We start from the raw sequence: 24368 nt of genomic DNA, 5'->3' as shown, positions 1-24368 counted from the left end.
ATGTTTCGGCTGGCACTCCAGCCTTTGTCAAAGCCCCATAATATATTCAGAAGGACCCACACTCGCGGGTATATAAAATAATTTAACAACAAGGGTTAGAGTATATAAATAAGACCAGAAGAACCTGCAAGAGCTTATCAGATATGTTCTTGGCATGTTACTAGTTGCTTTTGAGAGTAACTAAATCCCTGGCATTGTGTCTTGCTCTATTAAACATGGCAACATTAACAAGAGTATACTATATTGAATAGTACTTGAATAATTAAATGTTTTAAGTGATTTTTGTTTTATAGATGTAAGAGGTTTGTAGGAACCTGTACTATGTATAATATATCACTGTGTATAGTCAAGCTAGAGATTATTCTATATGTGTTGCCTTGATGTTGGTTGACATTTAGAGAATAATGATAGGCCCAACCTACGAAGAATGCTGTTGCTGGTTGTGACATTAAAAAAGTCTGGTGTTTTACATCATCAACCAGTAACAAAGCTTTACAAGCCTGGCCTCTCTTTAGCGATTCAGTGTGTCTTGCAGGACCTCTTTTGCTTGCTGAATTTATTGCTTATACATTGCAGTTAGTGATTTTCTTGGTATTTTTCTCCCAGTATTGGACACGCATCATCTTTAAAATTGAAAAGGCTTCAACGTAATATTTTAAGACTCTGTATTGCTAAAGATAATGTAAAGCTTTGAGAAATTACTTATTTTGGTGGACGCATGCCATGGAATTAAAACTCTTCCTAGCAATAGACGGCTAGAAGGAAAGCTTGAAGCCAGATGGCACGGTGCAGATGAGACTGGTGGAGCTGCAAGCCCCTGCAGTGAGCACATTAGGTGCAATTTGTACAATATTTTACTCCCGTGTGTTGTTGATGCCGTACACAAAACAGCAGTTAACCTGAATTCCAATCTTTTCAGCATGCTAGTGTATTTGCAGGCAAATGGTTGGCATAGATAGCTGAATGAGGAAAGAGGGGTGGCTTCTTAATAGAACAAAAAAACCTGCCATCATGCTTTGTATATTATAAGCAAAACAGCTTTTCTTTTGTATTGAAGCTGTGCTTCTGTGTCCTTTTCTCTGTCACTTTAAGGCAGTTTTTTTTTTGTGAAGTCAACTGCAGGGAATCCTTAAATATGTGCTCATTGCCTACATTGCTGTGGCCTTACCCAGTAAATTGGCAAGCCATGTCCTAGTCCTATTGGTTGTTTTCCCAGGCTTTCCCCTAAGGATTGCAGTATTAGAAAAAAAATTAGAAAGAAACAGGCTGTCTGTGCCAGAGAGCTGGCCCCTATAGAGAAGGATTACATGGAGTATGATATTGCTACGGAAGAATGTTCTAGTTGCACTGATTTGACTGTCCAGCCTGCGATTTTATGAAACCTATTGTTGTGCAGGAGGGTAGCTTGGCTGCTTTCATAACCTTACATATCACTGTCTTATCGGAGACATGGACTTTCTGAGCACGTGGCAATGTTTCCCCAGTTAATTTGTGGTCTTTGTTTTGGCAGAGTTGGATTTCCATCTTTCTTGTTGGTTTTCTTATAGCAGAATATGTTGCTTGCCTCATTCTTTCCTACTTTCTGCTTTTTAATGTATTCTTCTGTTCCCACATTTTCTACTTCTAGTCCCAGAATGAGTTTACTGTCACATCTGGCATGTTTTTTTTCTGCCTGCTTATTCCTTTGCTGTTTTCCTTGCCTTATTACTTACCAGTCTTAATTGCCATACTCTGCTCTCTGCCCTGTTCTAGCCAGAGTTGGACCTACTCCATTCCTTATTACAAATTCTGCACACTGCCTTATGTCTTCATTCTTCCCCTGTCCCCCTCTGTTTTCTAGACACAGCTCCCTACTTATCCATTACTGCTCTTTGTCCTATGCCCTTGTACCGTTTTATTGTTCTCTGGGTTCAAGTTAATTATTCAGAATGGTTTGATGATGGCTTATGTACAAGATTTGATAATTACTTTTTAACTTTTGCTTTTTTTCATTAGTTGCAATAAAAAAAGTGGTGTGCAGAAATACCCAGATATCAGTTAGTTAAAAATAGCCCCTTTCTGTATTATAGTTCCTTATTTTTAGCATGTAGATTCCAGTTGATTCTCAGACCAAAAAAGAATTTTATGACTTGGCTAACAGTGAAGCGTAATAAATGTTAGTATAAAGACTTGAAAGAAAAGAAGTGGGACAGTATATACTTCTATATGCAGTTTCTAATCTGTGAATCATTGTGTCAGTACTCCTAATACCAATCAGCAGGGTTTAAGAAGCATAGGCAGCATTTTAACCAAGCCCTTCTCATGATTCTGATTCCCCCACTGTATTATTTGCAAAGCTATTTTTTTTTTAAAAGCATATTCAAAATCAGTGTAAATTGTTTTCCCTCCGTAGATACTAATTTTGTTTTAGCCAGCTACAAAACTGAGCAATGTACTAAACCACCAAGGCTGTGCCGGCAAGGTTACGCGTGTCCACACTACCACAATAGCCGGGACAGAAGACGAAATCCACGAAAATTCAAATACAGGTAAATAAAATGACACCTTTTTCCCACGAGTTCATACAGCAGTAGGTAAAATCACTATTGTTCCTCATTTTTACTTCTGTACCCCCTTTATTTGAAAATAAGTACAACCTTAAAAAAATCGCTATATTCTGTCTTTGTTTTAGCTAGGTACAAATGTACACAGGCTATGGCTTGTTCTAACACAACAAAATGTATATACAAAACTACCTGTAGTATTAGATTAATAAAGCACTTAAAGTACATACAACTGACCGAAAATTACGTATTTTATTTCCATTTGCTGGAGGAAACCGCAATTATAGAGAAATATTACAGTGTATATTGTTTCAGTTCATAAGCCCGACTGACCAGTTGGTTGTGTCACATCTCTTCCCTGAATTCTTTTCTTGAGTACTCATGAATACATCCCAGACCTGCAGACCAAGTAAAAGGGTTAACTTTTTGTATGTTGTTAAAAGAGCAATTGGTCTTCCTTTTTTGCTATTTGTGGTTTTTGAATTATTAAGCTTTTTGTTTAGCAGCTCTCCCTTTGGAATTTTTGCAGCTATCTGGTTGCTGGGGCCCAAATTACCCTAGCAACCAGGCAGTGGTTTGAATGAGAAACTGAAATATGAAAAAGAGAGGGCCTGAATAGAAAGCCAGGTAATAACAAGCAACAATAACAAATTATAGAATCAACGAGTGAATCAGAAACTATAAAAAAAAAAGGCAAATTGAAAAGTTGTTAAGAATTGGACATTCTATAACACCAAAAGTTAACTTAAAGGTGAACCCCTTTAATGACTGCCAACAATAGATTAATAGTTTTTCTTTTTGCTTCTTAAGGTGACCATAAACGTACCTATTCCGATCTTTCCTGCGACCATTGGTCGTTTGTTCTCTCCATTGGCATTCAGGATTGAATTGTCAGATGTGGAAGTAGAAACAATAGGGATTTAGCCCTATCTAACGATTCAGCCCTAAACGCAGACTTTGCTCAGGCGCCTTCAAAATTTTTTTGTTCAGATCGTCGAGACGACCCATATCCGAGGCATTTGCGATATCGGTCGTCTCGTCGATCTGCCATACATGCACCGAATATTGTACGAAATGAGGTTTTGTAAGATAATATCGGAGCATGTATGGCCAGCTTTAGAATACAAGTTATGGATTAGTGTGGTAAATTAATAAGTAAGAATGCTGGGTATCTAGTACCAATATCAAAATGCAGGGGTCTACTAGTGAGAACAAATTGCACATAGGGATGTTTCAGCAATATAGAAAAAGTGTGCAAATAGTCAGTTGAAGGTGTCATCTGATTTACACAATACTGTATGCAATTTGTGGACTACATGTACAAACTGGAGTGCAGAACACTGAAAGCCAATATTGACTCTTCTATCCTATTTGGCCAGTGTTAAAACTATATTTTAGCTTCCTGTTTTTAAAATGTATTACTGTATTCAATATATCTTTGAACCTTTTCCATTATAGGTCTACACCTTGTCCAAGTGTAAAGCATGGGGATGAGTGGGGAGAGCCTTCAAAGTGTGAAAGTGGTGACAGCTGTCAATACTGCCACTCACGCACTGAGCAACAGTTTCATCCAGAGGTAGGCTTGTGTCAACTTAAAGGGGATGCAATCGCAAATATACTTTTGCATAATAAAAGTAATTCATTCTTAGCAACTTTCCGATATATTTATTATATTCATTTAAAGTTACTAATGTAATTGTCTATTACTATTTTCTGCTCTGCTAGCTGTGATTTTTTTTATATATATATATATATATATATATATATATATATATATATATATATATATATATATATACATACTTATATGAAATCCTGTGAGTGCTGACATTACATTACAGTGTGTATAAAGATACACTATATATAAATAATATATCATTGAACTAGTATAGGAGTAGTTAACTAGCCAGCTTTCTTCAAGCCAAGACTCCAGTTCCTACAATGACCAAAACACTTCTGTAATTCTCACAGGCCTGTAATTCACAGAATATGCTGAATATTCTAAATATGCTTAACTGTAGCCAATAACATCAGTGAAGGTATTAAAGGAACAGTAACACCAAAAAATGAAAGTGTTTTAAAGTAATTACAATATAATGTACAGTTGCCCTGCGCTGGTAAAACTGGTAAGTTTGCAACAGAAACGCTACTATAATTTATATATCAACCGTGTGCCGCGAGATGTTGCCTGGTGTGCCGTAGGCAGGGCCGCAATTTTTACTTTAAAAAAAAATCCGGGCCCTGTCATTGGTTGCGCCCCGTGTGTACGGGTGACGTCAGTACGCACGGGGCGCAACGTTATAAAAGGGCCTGTGTGCGGTCGCGTGTAGGCAGAAGTGCAGAGGCGGCGCGCGTGAGGGGAAGATGCTGCTGAAGCCGCCGAAGAGTAAAATGCTGCTGGGCACCAATGTATTAGGGGGGGCCACGGGGCACACTGACTTATGGGGGCACTGCTGCTGGGCACCAATGTACTAGGGGGGCTGGCTCTTGGCACCAATGTACTGGGGGGCACTGCTGCTGGGCACCAATGTACTAGGGGGGCACTGCTGCTGGGCACCAATGTACTAGGGGGGCACTGCTGCTGGGCACCAATGTACTAGGGGGGCACTGCTCTTGGCACCAATGTACTAGGGGGGCACTGCTCTTGGCACCAATGTACTAGGGGGGCACTGCTGCTGGGCACCAATGTACTAGGGGGGCACTGCTCTTGGCACCAGTGTACTAGGGGGGCACTGCTGCTGGGCACAGAGTTAAATTTTTTAACATTTTCTAATGGTGGTGTGCCTCATGATTTTTTTCATGAAACAAGTGTGCCTTTGCCCAAAAAAGGTTGAAAAACACTGATATAAACTATAGTAGTCTTTCTAAGGAAAACACAGTTGTACCAGTACAGGGCAGCATTACATTATATAGTAATTACTATTATACACTTTCATTTTTTGGTGTTACTGTCCCTTTAACAATGGACAAAGAGACCATGGTCTTAGTAGTAAATACATTTCAACAAATTGTTGACTTTTTATATGTATATTGGACAGTAGCTTAAAATGAAATATGCTTTCATTATGCAAAATTTTAATTTTGAATTTACAATCCTGTTAAACATTATTATCTAAATTTTATTAGAGATTAAACTGGGGAATCCAAAAGGGTTCCCAGAAATATAATCTTTGTTATGGTTTATCTTTCTTGACAGTCAGGAAAGTTTTCCATGCATTGGAACATTTATCATTTTGTCTACATAGGGATAATTTACATCCACAAATTAAATGGGCAAATTTCAGTTTTGGTAGGAAGAACAGAACAGCACTGAGTGTAACTATACAGAAGTGTAAAGAGATCATTCAGACGCAAGTACCTTTTAATGAAAATGGTTTTACCTGTAACTCAGTTCAGGTAAATGTCCAAGTTACCCACTGCATTTGCAGATATAAATGAGCTCTAATGTGTTTAACTGCTTTGAGCATTTGAACATCATTCTGTTCAATATATTTGTAGGAGTAAGGCTTTGAAAGAGTGGTAGTACTCTGATCACTGTTACCCATTTGAACCCCTACTCCTTAATACTAATCATATTTGGGGAGAAAGGATTCTGACAAGACACTCAATAACGCTTGTAAAACGTAACTATAGATAGATCTATTCCTAAATAACACTGTAACTTGTATGTAAATTTTATGCTGTATTCTTTTTGTTCTCTCATCTTTATTACATACCAGAGCTCTTAGGTTGACGGTACACTTGTTTTTTCTATACTTACAAATTTTTGCAATTTTTATAGATCTATAAATCAACTAAATGCAATGACATGAGGCAAACTGGATATTGTCCAAGAGGTCCCTTTTGTGCTTTTGCCCATGTTGAAAGTAAGTAATAAAGTTAAGTAAATAAAAAAAGTTGTCTTAAATTCTGTCTGTTTGCCATTTTTTACATCTATCTAATTTAATTCTGCCATCCTTGTGCTACAGTAGGTGTTCAGGTTAGCTTAGATTTATTCAGTCACTATCAGCCCCTGTCCTATATAGATAGCAGTTTTAAAATCTACATTTAGACACAGCCAGGTGCTGTCTTGAGAATGAAACTGGACCTCCTAGAATTGTATTGTCTCAGTGCCTCCACCTGGTGGTTTAGTTTAGTGACTTTTCTGCATCCATTCTTTTGGATGGTTCTGTTTTTGGTTTACAATAATGATTTTGGGATTTATAACATATTCTCCTACAGGAATTCCCTCAGCAGAGGAGGCTATGAATGTAATGTTGCAGTCAAGCTGCCATTTAAAGCAAGGTCCTTCCCTTTATTCGGGTGACAGTATAGGTCTTTCCAGTGAGTGGAGCACAAATCTGGGTTGTACTAACAGCATCCTGAACCACAATGAACAAACCGTAAATGTGAGTATTGCATGCAGCTATCATTTACATTTACAAACTACGAACTGTAGCAAAAGCCTCATTTTACACAGTGTCTCTTGTTTAGGAGAAGTATCAATCTGTTTTGAGGATATATGTGAACCTGAATGACTGACAAACTATTGTTAAGGAAGGGACATTTGCAGTTTTGTTACATATTAATATTAAAGTGTCTCTCAAAATAATTCCTTTAAATACTGTATATCTGGGGATATATATATATATATATATATTATATATATATAATCCTTAAAATATATTTAACCGTTATAGAACCTTCTTTATATGTATATATGCTATATTTTATAATACATCCTAGACACAAGACTCCTTATTTTTGGTATGTACATATGTTGTGTAAACCCTTTTAAATTAGCTTAATTTTAACTTAACTCTTTGGTGTGCATTTGATATTGTTGCCAGAAATCTAGAGGCCTGCACCGTGCAGCTTAACTAATGCATCAGGCAATTCACATTTTCTATTTCAGGTTATTGTATAGCCATTTGTTTCATATAAACATTTAATGCTTGACGATTTCTTTCTATACTACAGGTGTATGCCTGAGTTATAATTAAGCTCCTTTGTACTTCCCATTTTGCTTTGCATCAATTAAGTTTCATTGTTCAAATGAGTTAAATAAAAAAAGCTGAAGGCTAGGATTGTCAGCATGTTAGTCAATATATAATAATCAGTATTTTTATTGTATTTCCATTAGTCCAAGAAAGTGTCTAGACACCCTTTGCTATATTAGAGAAACACAGGAAGTACTCTACTGATTGTATAATATGTATTACTGATTGAGAAATCCTGTGTACCATGTTATGAGTGTGACACAGCACCACAGTACGTAGGTTAGTGATGAATACATCTCTGGCACATTGATATAGGTGGCTGAGATGGCACTGGAGATGTGTAGCTGGAAAATGCTACACCACAGTGTAGAAGGAAGTGGTTTATAAGTCCTAAACAGTGTAAAGTCAGGCGCTTCAGAAGCCTAGAAGAATCTGGATGCATTGCAACAGAACAGGGAAGTGTTTTCAATAGCCTGTGTGCTAGAGTGTGCCTGTGAACCGTTAGCTGGAAGAGAAGTATATCCTTGGATTTCTGCCCATAGCATTGTTTACAATACATTAGATTTTAAACATTCTAATATGGAGAAGTAGACAATTATTGCAGTAAAAGTTTTATATTTAGGGGGACATGATTAGACGTTTCACAGACTTTAGCCATGCACCCAAATGAAGATTTTACTGTCCAATAATCATCTCTAAACGATTTGATTGAAATCTAGTTTTATCAGTATCAGAATACAATTCCAAATCCATACTGACATCACAACTATGCAAGCCATTTTATGCCTTTAAAATATTGCCATTAATGTTATTAAAGCTTATATCTGGAAAAAAAAAACTTTCAAGTAATTTTTTTCGTTATTCTATTTTGTTCTTTATAGCTTTATTATAAAACATATTTTATGTTTTCAATAATTGTAAAGTTTGTTAAAAGTTTGGCAAAGTCCCACTTATGGAATCAAGGATTTTATAATTTTTTTTTTCTTTAATATAAATTCTGTCAAACTGTGAACAATGGAAGACAGGCCTTCAATTAGGTTTCCAAAATGCCTTTGCGTGCCTTTTGATACAGCATTGCACCTCCCAGGGAAGCAGCCTGATACCAGTGCAGTGCCCTTTGTGGGGAACCATCTCTTACTGACTTATTTCTTTCCCTATGTGATGAAACTACTAAAAATTTCCTCTTTTTAATTAATTCCATCTTGCATCTCTTTTAGGGTTCTCAAAAAAAATTGCTTGTTTTCTCCTCTGATTTACAGGGTTCATCTATCTAACAGGAAATTCTAACCGTTTCCCAGTGGTTTCTGTTTATTTAAAGAAAAGAAAATGTTTTATGTTAATATGTCTACAGTTTCATCTGATAATAAAATTAACACAAAGACATAAGTCTATGAAGATTTTCATTCATCCAGGTCATGGTATATCTAGTATAAATAAATTTGAAGCAACTGGACTTGTTTAGTAATCATTGAAGACGTTTCACTACTCATCCGAGCAGCTTCTTCAGTTCAACTGACTGGTATGGGAAGTCCTCAGCATATATACTCTTCCACTAATCCAATCACAATGGCACTATGTAACTCTTCAGAAAGGTGACATCTGAAACTCACAGAGGTGTGAATGCTGTGGAGTTACTTTGAAAGGATTACCCAAGTATCATGCAACTCTTCAAACAGGTGTTACTTGTTAAAGTTGCATGAATGGATGTGTGAAGAGTTCTGAAACTGCCGGGGTACAGATGTTAGAACAGCATTATATGTAGCAGACAGATGGTGTCGAAGTCCCCCGCCTCTGTTAAGGGATGGTTTCTCCACTTTGACATGAATGGCCTCTTTTACACCTCTTTCAAACCAGCGGTCTTCTTTGTCCAAAATTTGGACATTGCTATTTTCAAAGGAGTGTCCCTTGTCTTTTAGGTGTAGAAAGACAGCAGAGTCCTGGCCTGTAGTGTTCGCCCTCCTATGCTGAGCCATTCGCTTGGAGAGCAGTTGCTTTGTCTCACCAATGTAAAGGTCTGTGCACTCCTCGCTACACTGGACTGCGTATACAACATTGCTTTGTTTTTCCTTTGGTGTTGGATCCTTTGGGTGTACAAGTTTTTGTCTCAGTGTGTTGCTAGGTTTGAAAAACACAGGGATGTGGTGTTTGTTGAAAATTCTCCTGAGTTTCTCCGACACTCCTGCTACATAGGGGATGACTATATTGCGCCTTCTCTCTGCCTCAGGACGGTTATTCCTTTTGGTGTTCCTGTTGGGCTCAGTTGCTCTTGTTTTGACAAAGGCCCAGTCTGGGTAGCCACAAGCTTTCAGTGCTCCTCTGAGATGTTTACATTCCTTGTCCTTGGACTCTGTATCAGTTGTTACACTTTCCGCCCTGTGGTGTAGAGTTCTAATGACACCCAGTTTGTGTTCCAGCGGATGGTGGGAATCGAACAACAGATATTGATCCGTGTGAGTGGGTTTCCTGTATACTTCTGTTTTCAAGATACCCCCCTCTTGAATGGATATCAAACAGTCCAAAAAAGCAAGTTTGTTCTCATGGACATCCTCCCTTGTGAACTTGATGTTGTTGTCCACTGAGTTAATGTGTTCTGAAAAGGCCGCCACTTCGTTGGATCTGATTTTAACCCATGTGTCATCTACATACCTGAACCAGTGACTTGGTGTAGTTCCATTGAATGTGAGTAGGGCCTTCCTTTCCACTTCTTCCATATACAAGTTTGCTACAATGGGAGAAACTGGTGAACCCATTGCACAGCCATGTTTTTGCCTGTAAAATTGGTCCTTGTATTTGAAGTATGTGGTGTTCAGGCACAAATCTAACAATAAACATACTTGGTTGGGACTGAGTTTCGTTCTGCTGTTGAGGGTGTTATCTTTCTGCAGTCGATTTCTTACAGTCTCAGTAGCCTCTGTGGTAGGTATACATGTGAACAGTGAAGTGACATCATATGATACCATAGTTTCTTCTGCCTCTAGTTTGACTCCTTGAATCTTGGTGACAAACTCCCATACCAGTCAGTTGAACTGAAGAAGCTGCTCGGATGAGTAGTGAAACGTCTTCAATGATTACTAAACAAGTCCAGTTGCTTCAAATTTATTTATACTAGATATACAAAGACATAAGTAACTCTTACAGATATATAGTAACTGTTAACAATTCTCCATTATATCAGAAGCTTAACAATACATTTTAACAAGTTTAACATAAAAGCAAGGTAAAACGGCCCCCTCCACAACAAAATGCTTTCTATTCTAACTGACTGTTTCCTATTTGCCTTTTCTCAAGGATCAATTCAAAACTGTTAGTTATAGGGTAATGTATAAAAGTGTTATGTTAAAGTTGTAGTTTACAATTTAGTATGGCATAGACAGTGCAAGTGTCGAACCAATCTGTAATTTATTTTCATTTAAAAATCATTTTTTTGTGTGGTTTTTAAATTATTTTGCATTTTTCTTCATCCAGTTAGTAATTTAAAGGGGTTGTTTAGCTCTAAATAAACGTTTAGATTGATGTAGACATTGATATACTAAGCCTGTTTGCAAGTGGTCTTTATTTTTTAGTTTTTTGTGGTGTTTCACTTTATTAGCAGCTCCATAGTTTGGTTTTTCAGCTATCTGGTTGCTGGGGTGTTTTTTTACCCTAGAAACCAGGCTGTGGTTTGAATGTGAGACTGGAATATGACTAGAAAGTTAAGTATCAAAAAGTACGAGTAACAATAATATTGTAGCAATAGTTTTTGGCTGTGGTTTTGAGTCAGTGGTGCGTATTTTAAAGCTAAAAAGAGTCAGGAGAAAAAGACAAATAATTAAAAAAAATAAATAAAAAAAAAAATAACAATGACAACCAAAGTTGCTAGGAATAGAACATTCTATAACATAGAAAAAGTTTACGTAAAGAAGGACCACCCCTTCAATAGGAGTTGGCCTCAATATAAAGATAAGTAATGTTAGCAATAAAATTGTAGCCTCAAACCTTAAATGTAAGAAAAAAAATAAAGAAACATGTTCAAAGCATGGTTCGCGGTCATTAACAATCATTAGTGTGTGGCTGTCTCCAATATACAGTTCAGGGAGAGACAAGTAGTTATCAGAAAGATACACAGAGCAACCATGTTACGCAATACCTTACATACATACATTAGTGCTTGTCTTGTCCTATCCAAGTACAGAGTTAATCTAGAAAGCGATTGCCAGCCAGCCATGGAATCAAATTTATCTGGGCATCCTTGGGCCAAATATGTCAGTTTGATAGCGGGGAGGACTTTATTAATTAACTTGACCCCCTGAGTAACCATCGGGGCATTGTTACCTATCCAGTTCATTACTACTGATTTCTTGGCATAGTTCAGAGTTACCCTCAAAAAAGATCTAGCCTTGGTCAAAGGTACTAAATTCTCCACTAAGCCTAGTAAACAGGTCTCTAGGGAGAAGACCTTCAGTAATGCCAGGTTGTCTGCTAGGTATCTCGTTACCTCTCTCTCCCCAGAATCTCTGTATTGGGGGGCAGTGCCATATAAATGCAGGAAGGATGTCTCTGATACTTGGCATTTTGGGCACCAAGCCTCTGGTTTATGACCCATTTTTTTGGAATGAATTTGTACTGGATTAAGTTACCACACAGGGAGATTGTCATGTAGAGCGAGTCAGTGTTCCCAGTGTTCCTCACTCAGGGCTGGGAGGAACCATTGCCAGCGATGCATTGCTTTGATAAACGGTGAGGGGCTATAAGTGCCTGGTCTAGATGTCAGTTTTTTCAGGACCGGATCATGCAGAAGTAGTTCCACTAGAGGGGTATTATAGGCCTCCTCCAGCGAGAGAAATTGTGCTGTAAATGCATGGCAGAATTGGAGGTACCTTTTAGAATTGTAAGTCTTGCTTATTGAATTTTATCTTTTGCTGTTGGGGTGTGGGAAATGTCTGATTAGTCAGAATATCCCCAAGGAATTTAAGACCCAGTACTGACCAGTACATGTAGTCCTGGAGAAATTTAAAGTGAGGTAGATTAGAATTTCTCCACAGAGGAAGGAAGGGGAAAAGTGTGGGTGGTGAGTGCCCAGAGTATGCTCAGTGGGATCAAGCACAGAGAAAAAAGACATTGCACCTATTTGAAATAGCTTGTGCTTAACTTTGCATGTGTTCTCTATTAGGTCTATTAAGAGAACTGTAATTTGTTTAATGTAAATCTTAATGAATAAGGCTAGAAATATTGTATTATATTTTAAACTCACTGTACCAGCCAAAAGGTGTACCAGCCTTATAACCGTAATGATCCAAGCATTCTAATTTATTCACAGTATCTCCCCATCTTGCATCTTTTGAGTGTCAGCGGCATTGCACATGCTCAGTGCGCGTTAAGATGTTGTTTTAAACTAAGTTTTGGGTGTCATGTGAAATTGATGTTGCATCTGTCATATCAATTTTCTGATTTAGATTGTACTTGTTTCTGTGCTCCAGTTTTATGTTAATCTGGACTTATTATCAATCACTCTTGTATTGTGAAATTTATTATTTATAGATACTGAATATTTGTCAATACTTTTCAAGTAACTGACAGCAGCTCAGAGCCTATGTGATGAATCAGCACCAGCATGAATGAGGCACAGATATTCACTAAAAGACTTTTGTGACTTTAAGCTGGCACAGAAACTATGCCACCAAATTGTAGTAAATATATTTTTTAAAAATAAAAAAGGTTTTTGAGATGTCTCTCCTTCAGCCTGTCATTTTGTGTTGCAAAGAGGCCAGTCATGTTGTTTGCATTTTGTTCATTATGAATCAAAAGGGCTTGTTTATAAACACTGGGCAAATTTGCACATGGGCAGTAACCCATGGCAACTAGTTAGTGATTGTCTGCAGCCAGCTGCAGGTTGAACAACAAAAACACACATTTGATTGGTTGCCATGGGTTACAGCCCAGGGGCAAATTTTCCCTACAATACTGACACTTGTCACAGTGTCACTGCATGACTGTGCTGTTTGTACAATGTTGGGTTGAGGAGTCATTAAACAACTGTAAGTAACATATAATCATGTCTGTGCAACAGTTGCATTTAACGTTCAAAACAATTTAGGGGGTTTCTTAATTAAGACAGGGGACCCCTTCAGAACCCTTTCATTCGACTGAATCTTACACCAGTTTGGGCACATGTTAAGAGTTTAAAATTGGCAGGGAATTTAGAAATCTCTGGACCAAGGTAAACTAAGTCATTTAAATCAAATTTGTATTTGTTCCCAATAAAGTCTGTTCAGTGTCAGAAGGATTTTAACTGGAGATAGAGCAAAAGTCAGAACCACTGTAGCAGAGATTCAGCTAATTATTTATTGTTATTGATCAGAATTGAGATAACAGCAATGATTTGATGTGGTAGTCATGGGATTGGAATTTGGCGACCCCTACCAATATCAGCAAACAGACATTGCCATCTACAACTGATTTGTCCAATACAAAGGAGTGTATCTTACTGTTGGGGTTTAAAAGGAAAGCAAAAATCAAAACTTCAAGATTTGCAATTCACATGACCTCACTGGATAAGTGTATTTAGGTGATCCTCATTTCAAAGATTCTGCTCTCTGTTCTATATGCCTGACCCCATAGTCTCAATGAGAATGTTGTGAGGAAAGCACAATACTTACAAATGAAGAGGGAAAATGTGTATTATCAGTGTGAATCATATGTGAGAGGGAATTGGAGGATTATTCTCATTGTAGAAATAGGCATTGTTTTCCTAAACAGTAACTTCATTACTGCAGGGAACAATAACATTTATGTAAATTTATTTAGAAATATTCTATATTTGCATAGAAAAAAAAAAAAAAAATCAGGCATATCCATTATTTGCTTTCTGTATTCATATTCTTCCTCTACAGATTTCATGCTGTAGTAGTCCAACAGTTACATCAAGCTCAGATAGCAGTAGCTCCTTCTCGCCTGTTGGATCCATAGGCAGGCCAAAATCATTAGCAAATGGTTTGTGTTGTGAATCTGCCACCCCAGGTGTCTCTTCACTCAGCTCTAACTATCCGAGGGCACCAGGTTTTGAAAGAGAAGACCAGGTATGTATTATAGAACTGGGTGTTCAGATCTGAATTTCTTCCTGCAGTTTTGGAACATGTACATGTTTACAACAGATGTCTTCCCCGCCAAGTCATGTTTCTTATTGTTAACAATCTGTCTCTCATTTATAGATAACTTAATGTGTGTCTGAAACTTTGTTACCATGCTATGGTAGCAACCAACTTTATGTATATGCTCCAAAATCAGTCAAGTAGTCACCTCTCCCATGCTTAAAACTTCTATGGACATAGTCATAACAGGCACATATTAACCATATGCAAGTGACTGATTTGTGACTCTGTGGTTTGTAGATTAACTGTTTCTGCTACATTTTTGCATACAGACTTCAATCTGCATAATCCATTATTTCTTTCCCAAGAGGCCTTGCATTTTGTAACATTTTAGTGGCTGTGCTGGTGTTTTTGTGCTTCACTTCAACAATAAACATGATTGTACTTTTCATTTGAAACTGCCTTTTTTCCAGGTTTCTAGGTGGTTGCCTCACAAGCTGTTCATTTGTACATTGTAGATTATCTAACTCATCTGTTGCTATAGATCTGTTTTCTTAGGTTTTGGTGGAATAACTTTATTTGCACAAACCCTTCATAAAGAGAAAACTGACTATTTTATGATTTATTTTTTTTTTTTTAAGTAGCTCAAAGCTGCTGAGTGGCAAATGTACATTATTCCTTAAATATCCCAATATAAAAATATTTATCACTTTGTTATCCGAGTATTTGTGTACACACCCAGTCAAAAGTTGTTTTGCTAAGAGTCTTGAAGAGTGTCACCAGTGTAATAGATCAAGCTCTCCAATACTAACCCCCATATGTAATAAAAGAGACACCGCCCAGAAGCCAGGTCTGGACTGCGAATCAAATTAGGCCCTGGCATTTCAAGTACATGGAGGCCCAAACAGCCCAAACCAGCCCAATAAATATTGATTGTCTATGGCATCTTACAGCAGCCCCTCTGCCATTTGCCAGAATCCACAAATTGCAGTCCATGCCCCCCAGGAGCAGTAACCCATAGCAACCAATAAGATGGGTTGCTTTGGGTAACCGCTCCTGTACAAAATTAGTGCCTTTTATTACATATGCAATCTATATTGACCTAAGTGGTTACCCAATTAGGTCAATATAGATGGGGTACTATCGCAGTATTAGCATCAAGGTAAAAACAAACACATGGTGCCTAATTTTCCTGATCAAAATGTATTCCCTTTCTGATTAGATCTAAAATGTATCAAATAAAATAAGTCTTACAAATGTCTTAAATTACATATACATATTCCTTAATGACATTTTAACGTCTTAGGCTAATGCCTCAACACAGGTGGATAAAGAGCCAATCTGCGCCCTCCTGTATCTGGACTGACAGGCACAGCGTCGACCTGTGTGCTGACATGAAGGGATTTTGGTGTGGAAACATGAAAGGGATGGCATTTTGCAATGAAAATCTGTTCTGTCAGTGCAGATACAAGACGGACTGCAAAGAAGTGGAGCAACTATATATCCACTTGCATTTATATGCAGGGGGAGAAATAGCCTTGTGTGGCAGTAGCCTAAGGGTAGCTTGTTTAAAATGATACCAAATATGCTTAAAAGAAAAACCAGGGAGTTCGAAAACTTTTGACTGGTAGTGTCATCATTTACCTGCAAATTCCTATACTTATATAGGGTGACAATAGTCACCCTAAACTAAAATGAATAAATTACTTCCCAGACAACCAACATGATGTGTCAAACACAGCATTGGTATTGTATGTTTGTGGACAGTGGGATACTTACATTGACACCATTTTATGGCTTTTCTGTGTATAGGCTGAGAAAAACCTATGGGATTGTTCTGCAAATGCTAAGCCTAGGAATATCCACCTTCTGCTATTTCTGGCTTTTTCCCCACCCCTTCAGTTATATCATATCATAATACTTTGGCTGCAAATCCATGCCCCCTTATGTTGATTGTAAGGACATCATAACACGATAAGAGGACTGGACAATAAGGGGAGCCAGGCACTTACATTACAGCATTTTTTTTAATTGCCTATAAATGATTTGTGTTTTATCTGTTTTGTATGTGTTATGGAACTTACTAATATTAAGGAAGTTTTCTTAATTTTGCAGTTGTTTCCCTACCCCTTTCTTACCATATCCATCTGTCTTCTTCATAGCAACTTGCTTTATAATGGACTTATTTGCTTATCTGCATTGTGTGTCTTATGGAAATATGGGACTTTGATAATAATTCAACATACATTCTAGAAATGACCTGTTTCTGTTCAGAGCATGTATTAACTCAATTTTCTCATCATATTTTATGTTTGATGCATCCTCTCTATGATTGTTTTATGGTAAGCTTTACATTTGTTTCCTTGTTGTTATAGGCAAAACACAAGTGCCTGGCATTGGATAGTAATCACAAAATGAATGATCAAGAAAATAAGCAGGTAAGAAATGTGGAACTATCTGTATTAGATTATGTTTGTCAGCAGCCATGGAAGATGTCCAAACCCCAAATTTATTTAACTGTGCACCCTAATGTTATCCCATCATTATTTGATAAAGGAGCTTTTTTGGGTAAATGGAAATTTGCTGTGTTAAGCTTGTAAAATAAAGCAAACCATAGATTTTTCATGATTAAAGAAATAGGCATAAAGTATGTTTGGCACAAGCCCAATTTATTTAATGCACAGATATATACTTAACCCTTTCATTTACAACCAAGCTAACATTTTAGGTGTATTTGGGACAGAATATATATGTTTTGGCTGCCCACCCTGCCACTCCTCTTGTCTCCACATGCTAGCCCCACAATTTGGAACCACTGCTTTATGGCAGATGTGCCTGGTCAAATTTAGAGGGAAAAAGTGTTCTAGTTTCCCAGTGAGAATTTCTAGCTAAAAACTGAATTTGATTACTTGTACAGGTGTAGGATCCTTTATCTGAAAACCTATTATCCAGAACGCTCTGAATTACAGGAAGGCAATCTCCCATAGACTCCATTTTTTCTGTAATAATACAACTGAACCTTGTACTTGATCATAACTAAGCTATAATAATCTTATTGGAGGCAAAACAGTTGGGTTTATTTTAGGGATGCGCAAAATCCTCTCTTTCTCTCTCTTAAAATTATGATTTCATACAGTGAAGTCTATGGAGCCTCTGAGCAGTTTAAGAGCCATAAAAATTCTTTGGAGGGCCACATTTAGCCCACGGGCCTCCAGTTGGGCAGCCCGGCTGTAAATTATATCTTTTTAAATGGTGCATATGTTATACATAATGCTTAGTGCTCTATCATGCACCAAGAGATTATACCCTCTGTTGTATATTAGTAGGATATTAAGTCACCTTGGTATATTATATTATGTAGCACCTCATTCATTTGATGTTATTATAATGATACACACTATACTTTTATTTAATGCATACTTACTTCATTAATAGGACAAATGTTCCATCCAAAGACATTATTTTATGTTGAAAAAATTGAATACTATTACAAAAAAAAGTCACCTTGGAGTTCTATTATATATATGTATATTTTACAATAGGAGGAATATGATTCACTATATATAATATTATATACCAATGTTATAGTGTTTGACTTTAAAGCTACTAATAGTTGTGAAGTTTAATATATATAAATTTGCTAATTTGTATATTTGCATTTATTATTTGGAGTAGCCATATTGCTTACCTTATCTGGGCACACTGTAAGCAAAAGGTGATTTAAGAGGAATAACAATTACTGTGCCCTTCATCACCAGGACAAATGCAGAGTTCATGTGTTTTTTCAAAGTCACAGTGTTTATTTACATGACTGCTGGCTGTCCATGGTTAGCCTTTATTCTTAGGCTCTCCTGGGGCAATAGTGTGCTCCTTGAGCAGTTTCATTTCACAGTTACACAAACAGTGCTGGCATTTTCTGCATTCTGCCCCATAATACACGAACATTCTTTCACGTTCCCAATAATGGCACATTACTATATTTGTAAATGACTGGAAGGCTTTAGTTGTCTTTGGGGATTATTTTTAATGATGGTGTATTTTCCAGTTGCAGAGTTTATATTGTTAATAAAGTACATAAATATATATGACAGGTTTCAAAGATTTATATAATATAACTAAACCATATCTAAATAAAAGCAGATTTTGATTTTTTTTTTCTGTAAATGTAATTTCTTTGCATTAGAATTTTTTTTGTTATACTAATAAACATATTATTATTGTACTGTATTTGCAGCTGCTTTTATTTTGTTTGCAACAAATGCATCGTTACTTATTTCATTTATATATATATATATGTTTTTAAACAGAGCCATCTCAGTGTTTTTTCAGTGGTAAACCCACTGGCTTCCAGTATAACCTCCAGTATAACTTCTAGTCTGGCATCCAGTATTGGCTCAGATAGTTCATCCCCTACTGCGCTATCAAGTGTTAATGCCAAAGCACTCCCATTCTACCCTGCTAGTAATACAGTTGAATCAGTAATAGGTAAGCCTACATGTTTTGTCTTTACTGTGCATATATTATTATTTTTTTAATAAAGCACCAATATATTTTGCGATACTGTACATCATAAGGGTTTATATATATATATTACAGCTAACAGTGGGCCATGCTTGTTAGAGCTTACAACCTAATATAGAGTATGTCAGCTTTTATTTTTACCCATATGTCTTTGCTTTTGCCTGTATTTAAAAAGATGTTACGGGGCATTATATTTCCTACAAATACTACACATTGTTGAAGTGCCATTTAATTGGTTTGTATAGAATTATTCTGCACTATAATAGGTGTCGGATTTTATAGGCTGCAGGTTCTGTTGGGATGGACTTGAGAATTCATGTCAGTGTGTCACAGTTTTAAACATGAAAGAGTACCTGTGGTCATTTTATCCCTAAGATAAAAAACAGCACTGATATAATAAAAGAAAATGTGTTCGCTAGGTAGTTTCCACACTTTAGTTTTTGTGCTGCAGCTCCAGATCCTCATCAGTAAAGGTACAATATCAACCAACACTTGGGGTTCCCAGGAGAACACCTCTTAGACGCCAAAACCCTGATTTTGCATGTACAGGTATCGGACCCCTTATCCGGAAACCCGTTATCCAGAAAGCTCCGAATTACGGAATGCCCGTCTCCCATAGACTCCATTTTAATCAAATAATTCAGAATTTTAAAACTGATTTCCTTTTTCTATGTAGAAATAAAACAGAACCTTGTAATTGATCCCAACTAAGATATAATTAATCCTTATTGGATGCAAAACAATCCTATTTGGTTTAATTAATGTTTTATTGATTTTTTAGTAGACTTAAGGTATTGAGATCCAAATTACGGAAAGACCCCTTATCCGGAATACCCTTGGTCCCGAGCATTCTGGATAATGGGTCCTATACCTGTATATATATATGTGTTAATATTGTAATAACAATCATACTCTTGTATTGATTATATTAGGGGATAATGTTATAGCCTGGAAGTGACTATATTGTAACTTACAATATTTAAATTTTACATTCTGTGGGTATGATGGACCTTTAAAGGAGAAAGTTTTAAAAATCAAAAGGGACTCTCAGAGACTTGGTGCAGCTATTAGGACTTTGGGACAGAATTAAAACTCACACTATATTTAGGTTTATGGCACATATTGCATTTTCATAAAACAGTGGCAGAGAAAATGTGCCATTTGGCCTCACTGTGCTCCATAGACAGGACTGGAATATGCCCCTCAATGTGCACACAAATCTGATTTTGGCAGAAAAATACTTCAGTATTTGTCTGGCCAGTGTCCTCAAAGTGTGCATTGACAAGCTAATTCCAGTCCTGTCTAAGCACATACATATGGGGTGCAAGGAAGGCAAATCTGGGTTTTCTCTGCTGGCAGAGACCACCCAGTGGGTGCCATTTACAGGCTACCACTGTCTACCCAGTGGGCCACGCCAGACCCCCCCCCCCCTAATAATAATACCTGGGTTGGGATTAGCCATTAAATCTATTGAACTGAGATAATAAGAAACCAAGCAACTCCCTCCTTTTTGGAAATACAGGTATTGGACCACTTATCCGGAAACCCATTATCCAGAAAGTTCCGAATTACAGAAAGGCCATCTCCCATAGACTCCATTTTAATCAAATAATTCAAATTTTAAAAATGATTTCTTTTTTCTCTGTAATAATAAAACAGAACATTGTACTTATCCCAACTAAGATATAATTAATTCTTATTGGAGGCAAAACAATTCTATTGGGTTTAATTACTGTTTAAGTAATGTTTTTAGCCGACTTTAGGTAGGAGATCCGAATTAAGGAAACGCCCCTTATCCGGAAAACCCCAGGTCCCGAGCATTCTGGGTAATGGGTCCCATACCTGTAGTACCTTTTTCCCGTAAAACAGCCGGGCTTCCACTACAGACAATACATGAATGAAAAACATGAAACTGATAAGCAATCCAAATCACAGTTTTGCTTGTGCCAACTACCTATTATTAAAAATAAAAATGGGATGTTCACCTTTGGCAAAGTCCTACCATTGTGTGATCACTCTGTCAAGTGGCTGTGAGGGATCAATGTTTATTTTAAACTTTATAGTCCCTGTTTTTATATTGGCTTTTGAGTGGAATGTCATGCAAATTTGCATGTTATTTCAACATGAAAGGAAAACCGGGGCAAGCAAATGTCCCAACCTGCATTATATAGCTGTACCATGAAATCTATAAAGATCTTAACACATTTGCTATTTTCTTTTAGAGTTTTAAGATATTTGCTAGGGGATCTCCACCCAATATGCAATTTTTCTTATACATTAATTTACCATCTGAACCAAATTGTATTAAAGGAGAAGGAAAGTCTTTTTGGCATTTTACTGCCAATAGATTCACCACATTAGTGCCACCTAGAACACTGTATTTATTCTGCAGAAACCATTACCATACCTGAATAAAGAGCCCTAGAAGCTTTCTCTGTTTGTGTAAGATTGCAGCTGCCATTTTAGCTTGGTCTTTATAGTTTCCTGCTTGCAGCTTAGGGAGTGAGTTTTTTGAATGGGAGGGGAGAGCAGGAGGAGGGAGAGAGGGGAGAAATGCACAGACTCTGGCCCCAGGAATTAAGGATTTTTCTGAGAGAGGAAGATACCCTAAGAACATGTTTACAAAAAAAGGAGACAAGAAATCCTGTGTTTCTTTTGATAAGAGGATTCAGTGCAGCTTTTCTGTGAGTGCTTATGGCTGTATTTACATAGACCTTTCTGATACAGCTTACTTGTTTTTTTTCTTTCCTTCTCCTTTAAAAGCTCCACAAAACACAGCAGTCCCTAATATACCGTATATACTCGAGTATAAGCCGAGGTACCTAATTTTACCTAAGAAAACTGGAAAAACTTATTGACTCAAGTATAAGCCTGTTAGCACCACAACATGAACGGTAATGCATAGGAGACAGTATAGGCAGCAATATCACAATGCATCCTTGTCCAACCGGCACATCAAATACAATAATTTGATTCTATTCTTATCAATTTTGAGCCATCACCAGTATCCTATATCCAAGCCTTGTGGCTTTCACACTCACACCAAAGTTGCAATATAACCTATATTATACCTGGAAGAGGCCATGATGGTGAAACACTGACAAAGTGCATGAAAAGTTAACTGCAGATTCGGTGATTTATTGTATTGGTGCCTTTCGACCTACCGGCGCTGATGACAATCAGTTCTGCATTCTGTCTCCATATCACCATGCAGCCTTGTCCATCCCATAGTCACAGCACGCGCACACCTCCTGTAACTCATTTCAATAGAAACTGCCTGTCACCAGGGTCGGACTGGGTTGGTTGGACACTGGACAAAAAAAACGCGATGGTGTGGTGTCACCACTGCAACAGACAATTTTAAACCCCAATATGCTCAAATATGTATTTTGTGCCAAAAGTGCCTGTTACAAGTGGCAATAGATGTCTTCCATTCACATGGGGGTATCAGGAGCTTCTCAGCAGAATTAAATATTTAGTCTATGCCATATTCTACGTATTCCATAAGCCTTACGCCTCCAACCACTCCATTCATTATTACATGTCCTAAAACGATTATAATGGAACAGAACATAATGTGGTTCTATGTGGATCACAATAGTGCCTCCAAGGGAGGATTTGCATCCTCCTAAAACGATTATAATGGAACAGAACATAATGTGGTTCTATGTGGATCACAATAGTGCCTCCAAGGGAGGATTTGCATCCTCCTAAAACGATTATAATGGAACAGAACATAATGTGGTTCTATGTGGATCACAATAGTGCCTCCAAGGGAGGATTTGCATCCTCCCCCGCACCCCCCCTGCACCGGTGGTGCGCAAGCTTGCCAGCACGAACATACGTCAGCGGGGGAGGGGTGGGAGCGCAGAACGCAAACTAACCATATATACGCGAGTATAAGCCGAAGGTGCCTTTTTCAGCACATTATTGGGGTTGAAAAACTCGGCTTATACTCGAGTATATACGGTAAATAAATACCATTTGTATATGCTGAAATCCAGCTGCAAAACAGCTCTTCTCTTTCTGCATCATTTGAAATCCTGGCAGGAGAGAAGGGTCAAAAACATTGATAGAAATTGTAACAGCTTCTCCACAGCTTACAGACAGCATGCAGGAACTACAAAACCCACAATGCATTGCACTGTGATGTTGTTTACCTTATTTATATCATGTGTGCAGGCTGAGAACAGTCGACTATTGTTACATTTATTTTCTGATTCTCAAAGTAGTCAGCCAGATCAGTAAGGGAACAGGGGCTAGGCTTAGGGAACTGTTCCAAACCATATTATTACATTAAAAATCACGAAAAAGCTGCATCTATTTTGAATTTTTAATTGATGTATAATGCAAAGTTACTTGAAATTATGTTTATTTGATTGGTTACTGACTGCTAACAGCTTAGAGAGTTGAAAGCAGGAAGTAGAGTCTCCCCATTATATTAGACATCTGCCCACTCCAACTAACTTTATTAAAAACATTTTTTTTATTTTGCACAGTCTATCTATTTTACCCAGTTTCATTTTACACTGAACTGTTTATAAGCATTATTGCAACTCCATCAGTATTTGTTTATCCCTTTCTGTGGGGTTAGGAGTCAGAACCAGTAGTGAACCAGAACAGATGCAGCCAAACAGATGCTGCTTTCAATAGAAATGACAAATTAAAAACTACTGAAATATTTTATTTTATAGTGGAATTGCATTTCATTCATTTTTAGAAAAGAGAGTTTTTTTGTGGTGTAGGAGCTGTTTCATGTTGCGTTAAGTACTGTTTATTGAACATTTCCCCATTAATAAGTGTGAGTGCTGGTTATTTGATAGTGTGTGCCGATGTAAGAGTGATCACATGACCAGAGAAGGGACACTGGCCGAGATTAGCTGGTGTGCTTAGGAGCATTCTCTTCTCAGTGTGTGTGAGAGGAGCATGGAGTAGAGCACTGCAGGCAGTGAGTCAGCACATATACAGCAGGTAAGCTCCACTGTAGCATTCACTCTGCAGCGGCAAACTTTTCACTCATTCCTCACTGCATTGAATGTTTGTAAGCTGCCTGCACATCTGTTATGCTTTCTACGTGTCTTGGAAAGACAAATGCTCATTATACCTATACAGAATTGCATTTGAGAGAGGCATGATGTGAATGTAACTTACTGGGATGAAAATACTAATCCAGTGATGCAGAGATATGATTATAGATAGTGCTCAGCAGCTCCTAAAATATATATATTATAAATATAAATTATAAATAAATGCTTTGC

At 37.4% G+C, this 24368-nt stretch overlaps 1 protein-coding gene across 2 annotated transcripts in view; it reads left to right on the top strand.

Annotated features, from left to right (window-relative positions):
• unkl (unkempt family like zinc finger) overlaps positions 1-24368 on the top strand; it is a 46586-nt gene that overhangs the window by 14258 nt on the left and 7960 nt on the right. Inside the window, exons 5-11 of one of the 2 annotated variants that reach the window (XM_012970032.3) lie at positions 2393-2528; positions 4002-4119; positions 6325-6409; positions 6765-6931; positions 14392-14577; positions 16965-17027; positions 18897-19074. In XM_012970032.3, coding sequence (XP_012825486.1) covers positions 2393-2528; positions 4002-4119; positions 6325-6409; positions 6765-6931; positions 14392-14577; positions 16965-17027; positions 18897-19074 — 933 coding nt within the window. 2 annotated transcript variants of the gene reach the window in all.

The sequence above is a fragment of the Xenopus tropicalis genome, chromosome 9 (assembly GCF_000004195.4).
Source record: "Xenopus tropicalis strain Nigerian chromosome 9, UCB_Xtro_10.0, whole genome shotgun sequence".
NCBI classification, from domain to species: domain Eukaryota; kingdom Metazoa; phylum Chordata; class Amphibia; order Anura; family Pipidae; genus Xenopus; species Xenopus tropicalis.
The sequence above is the reverse complement of the archived record's forward strand: the minus strand, read 5'-3'. Positions and strand labels throughout refer to the sequence as shown.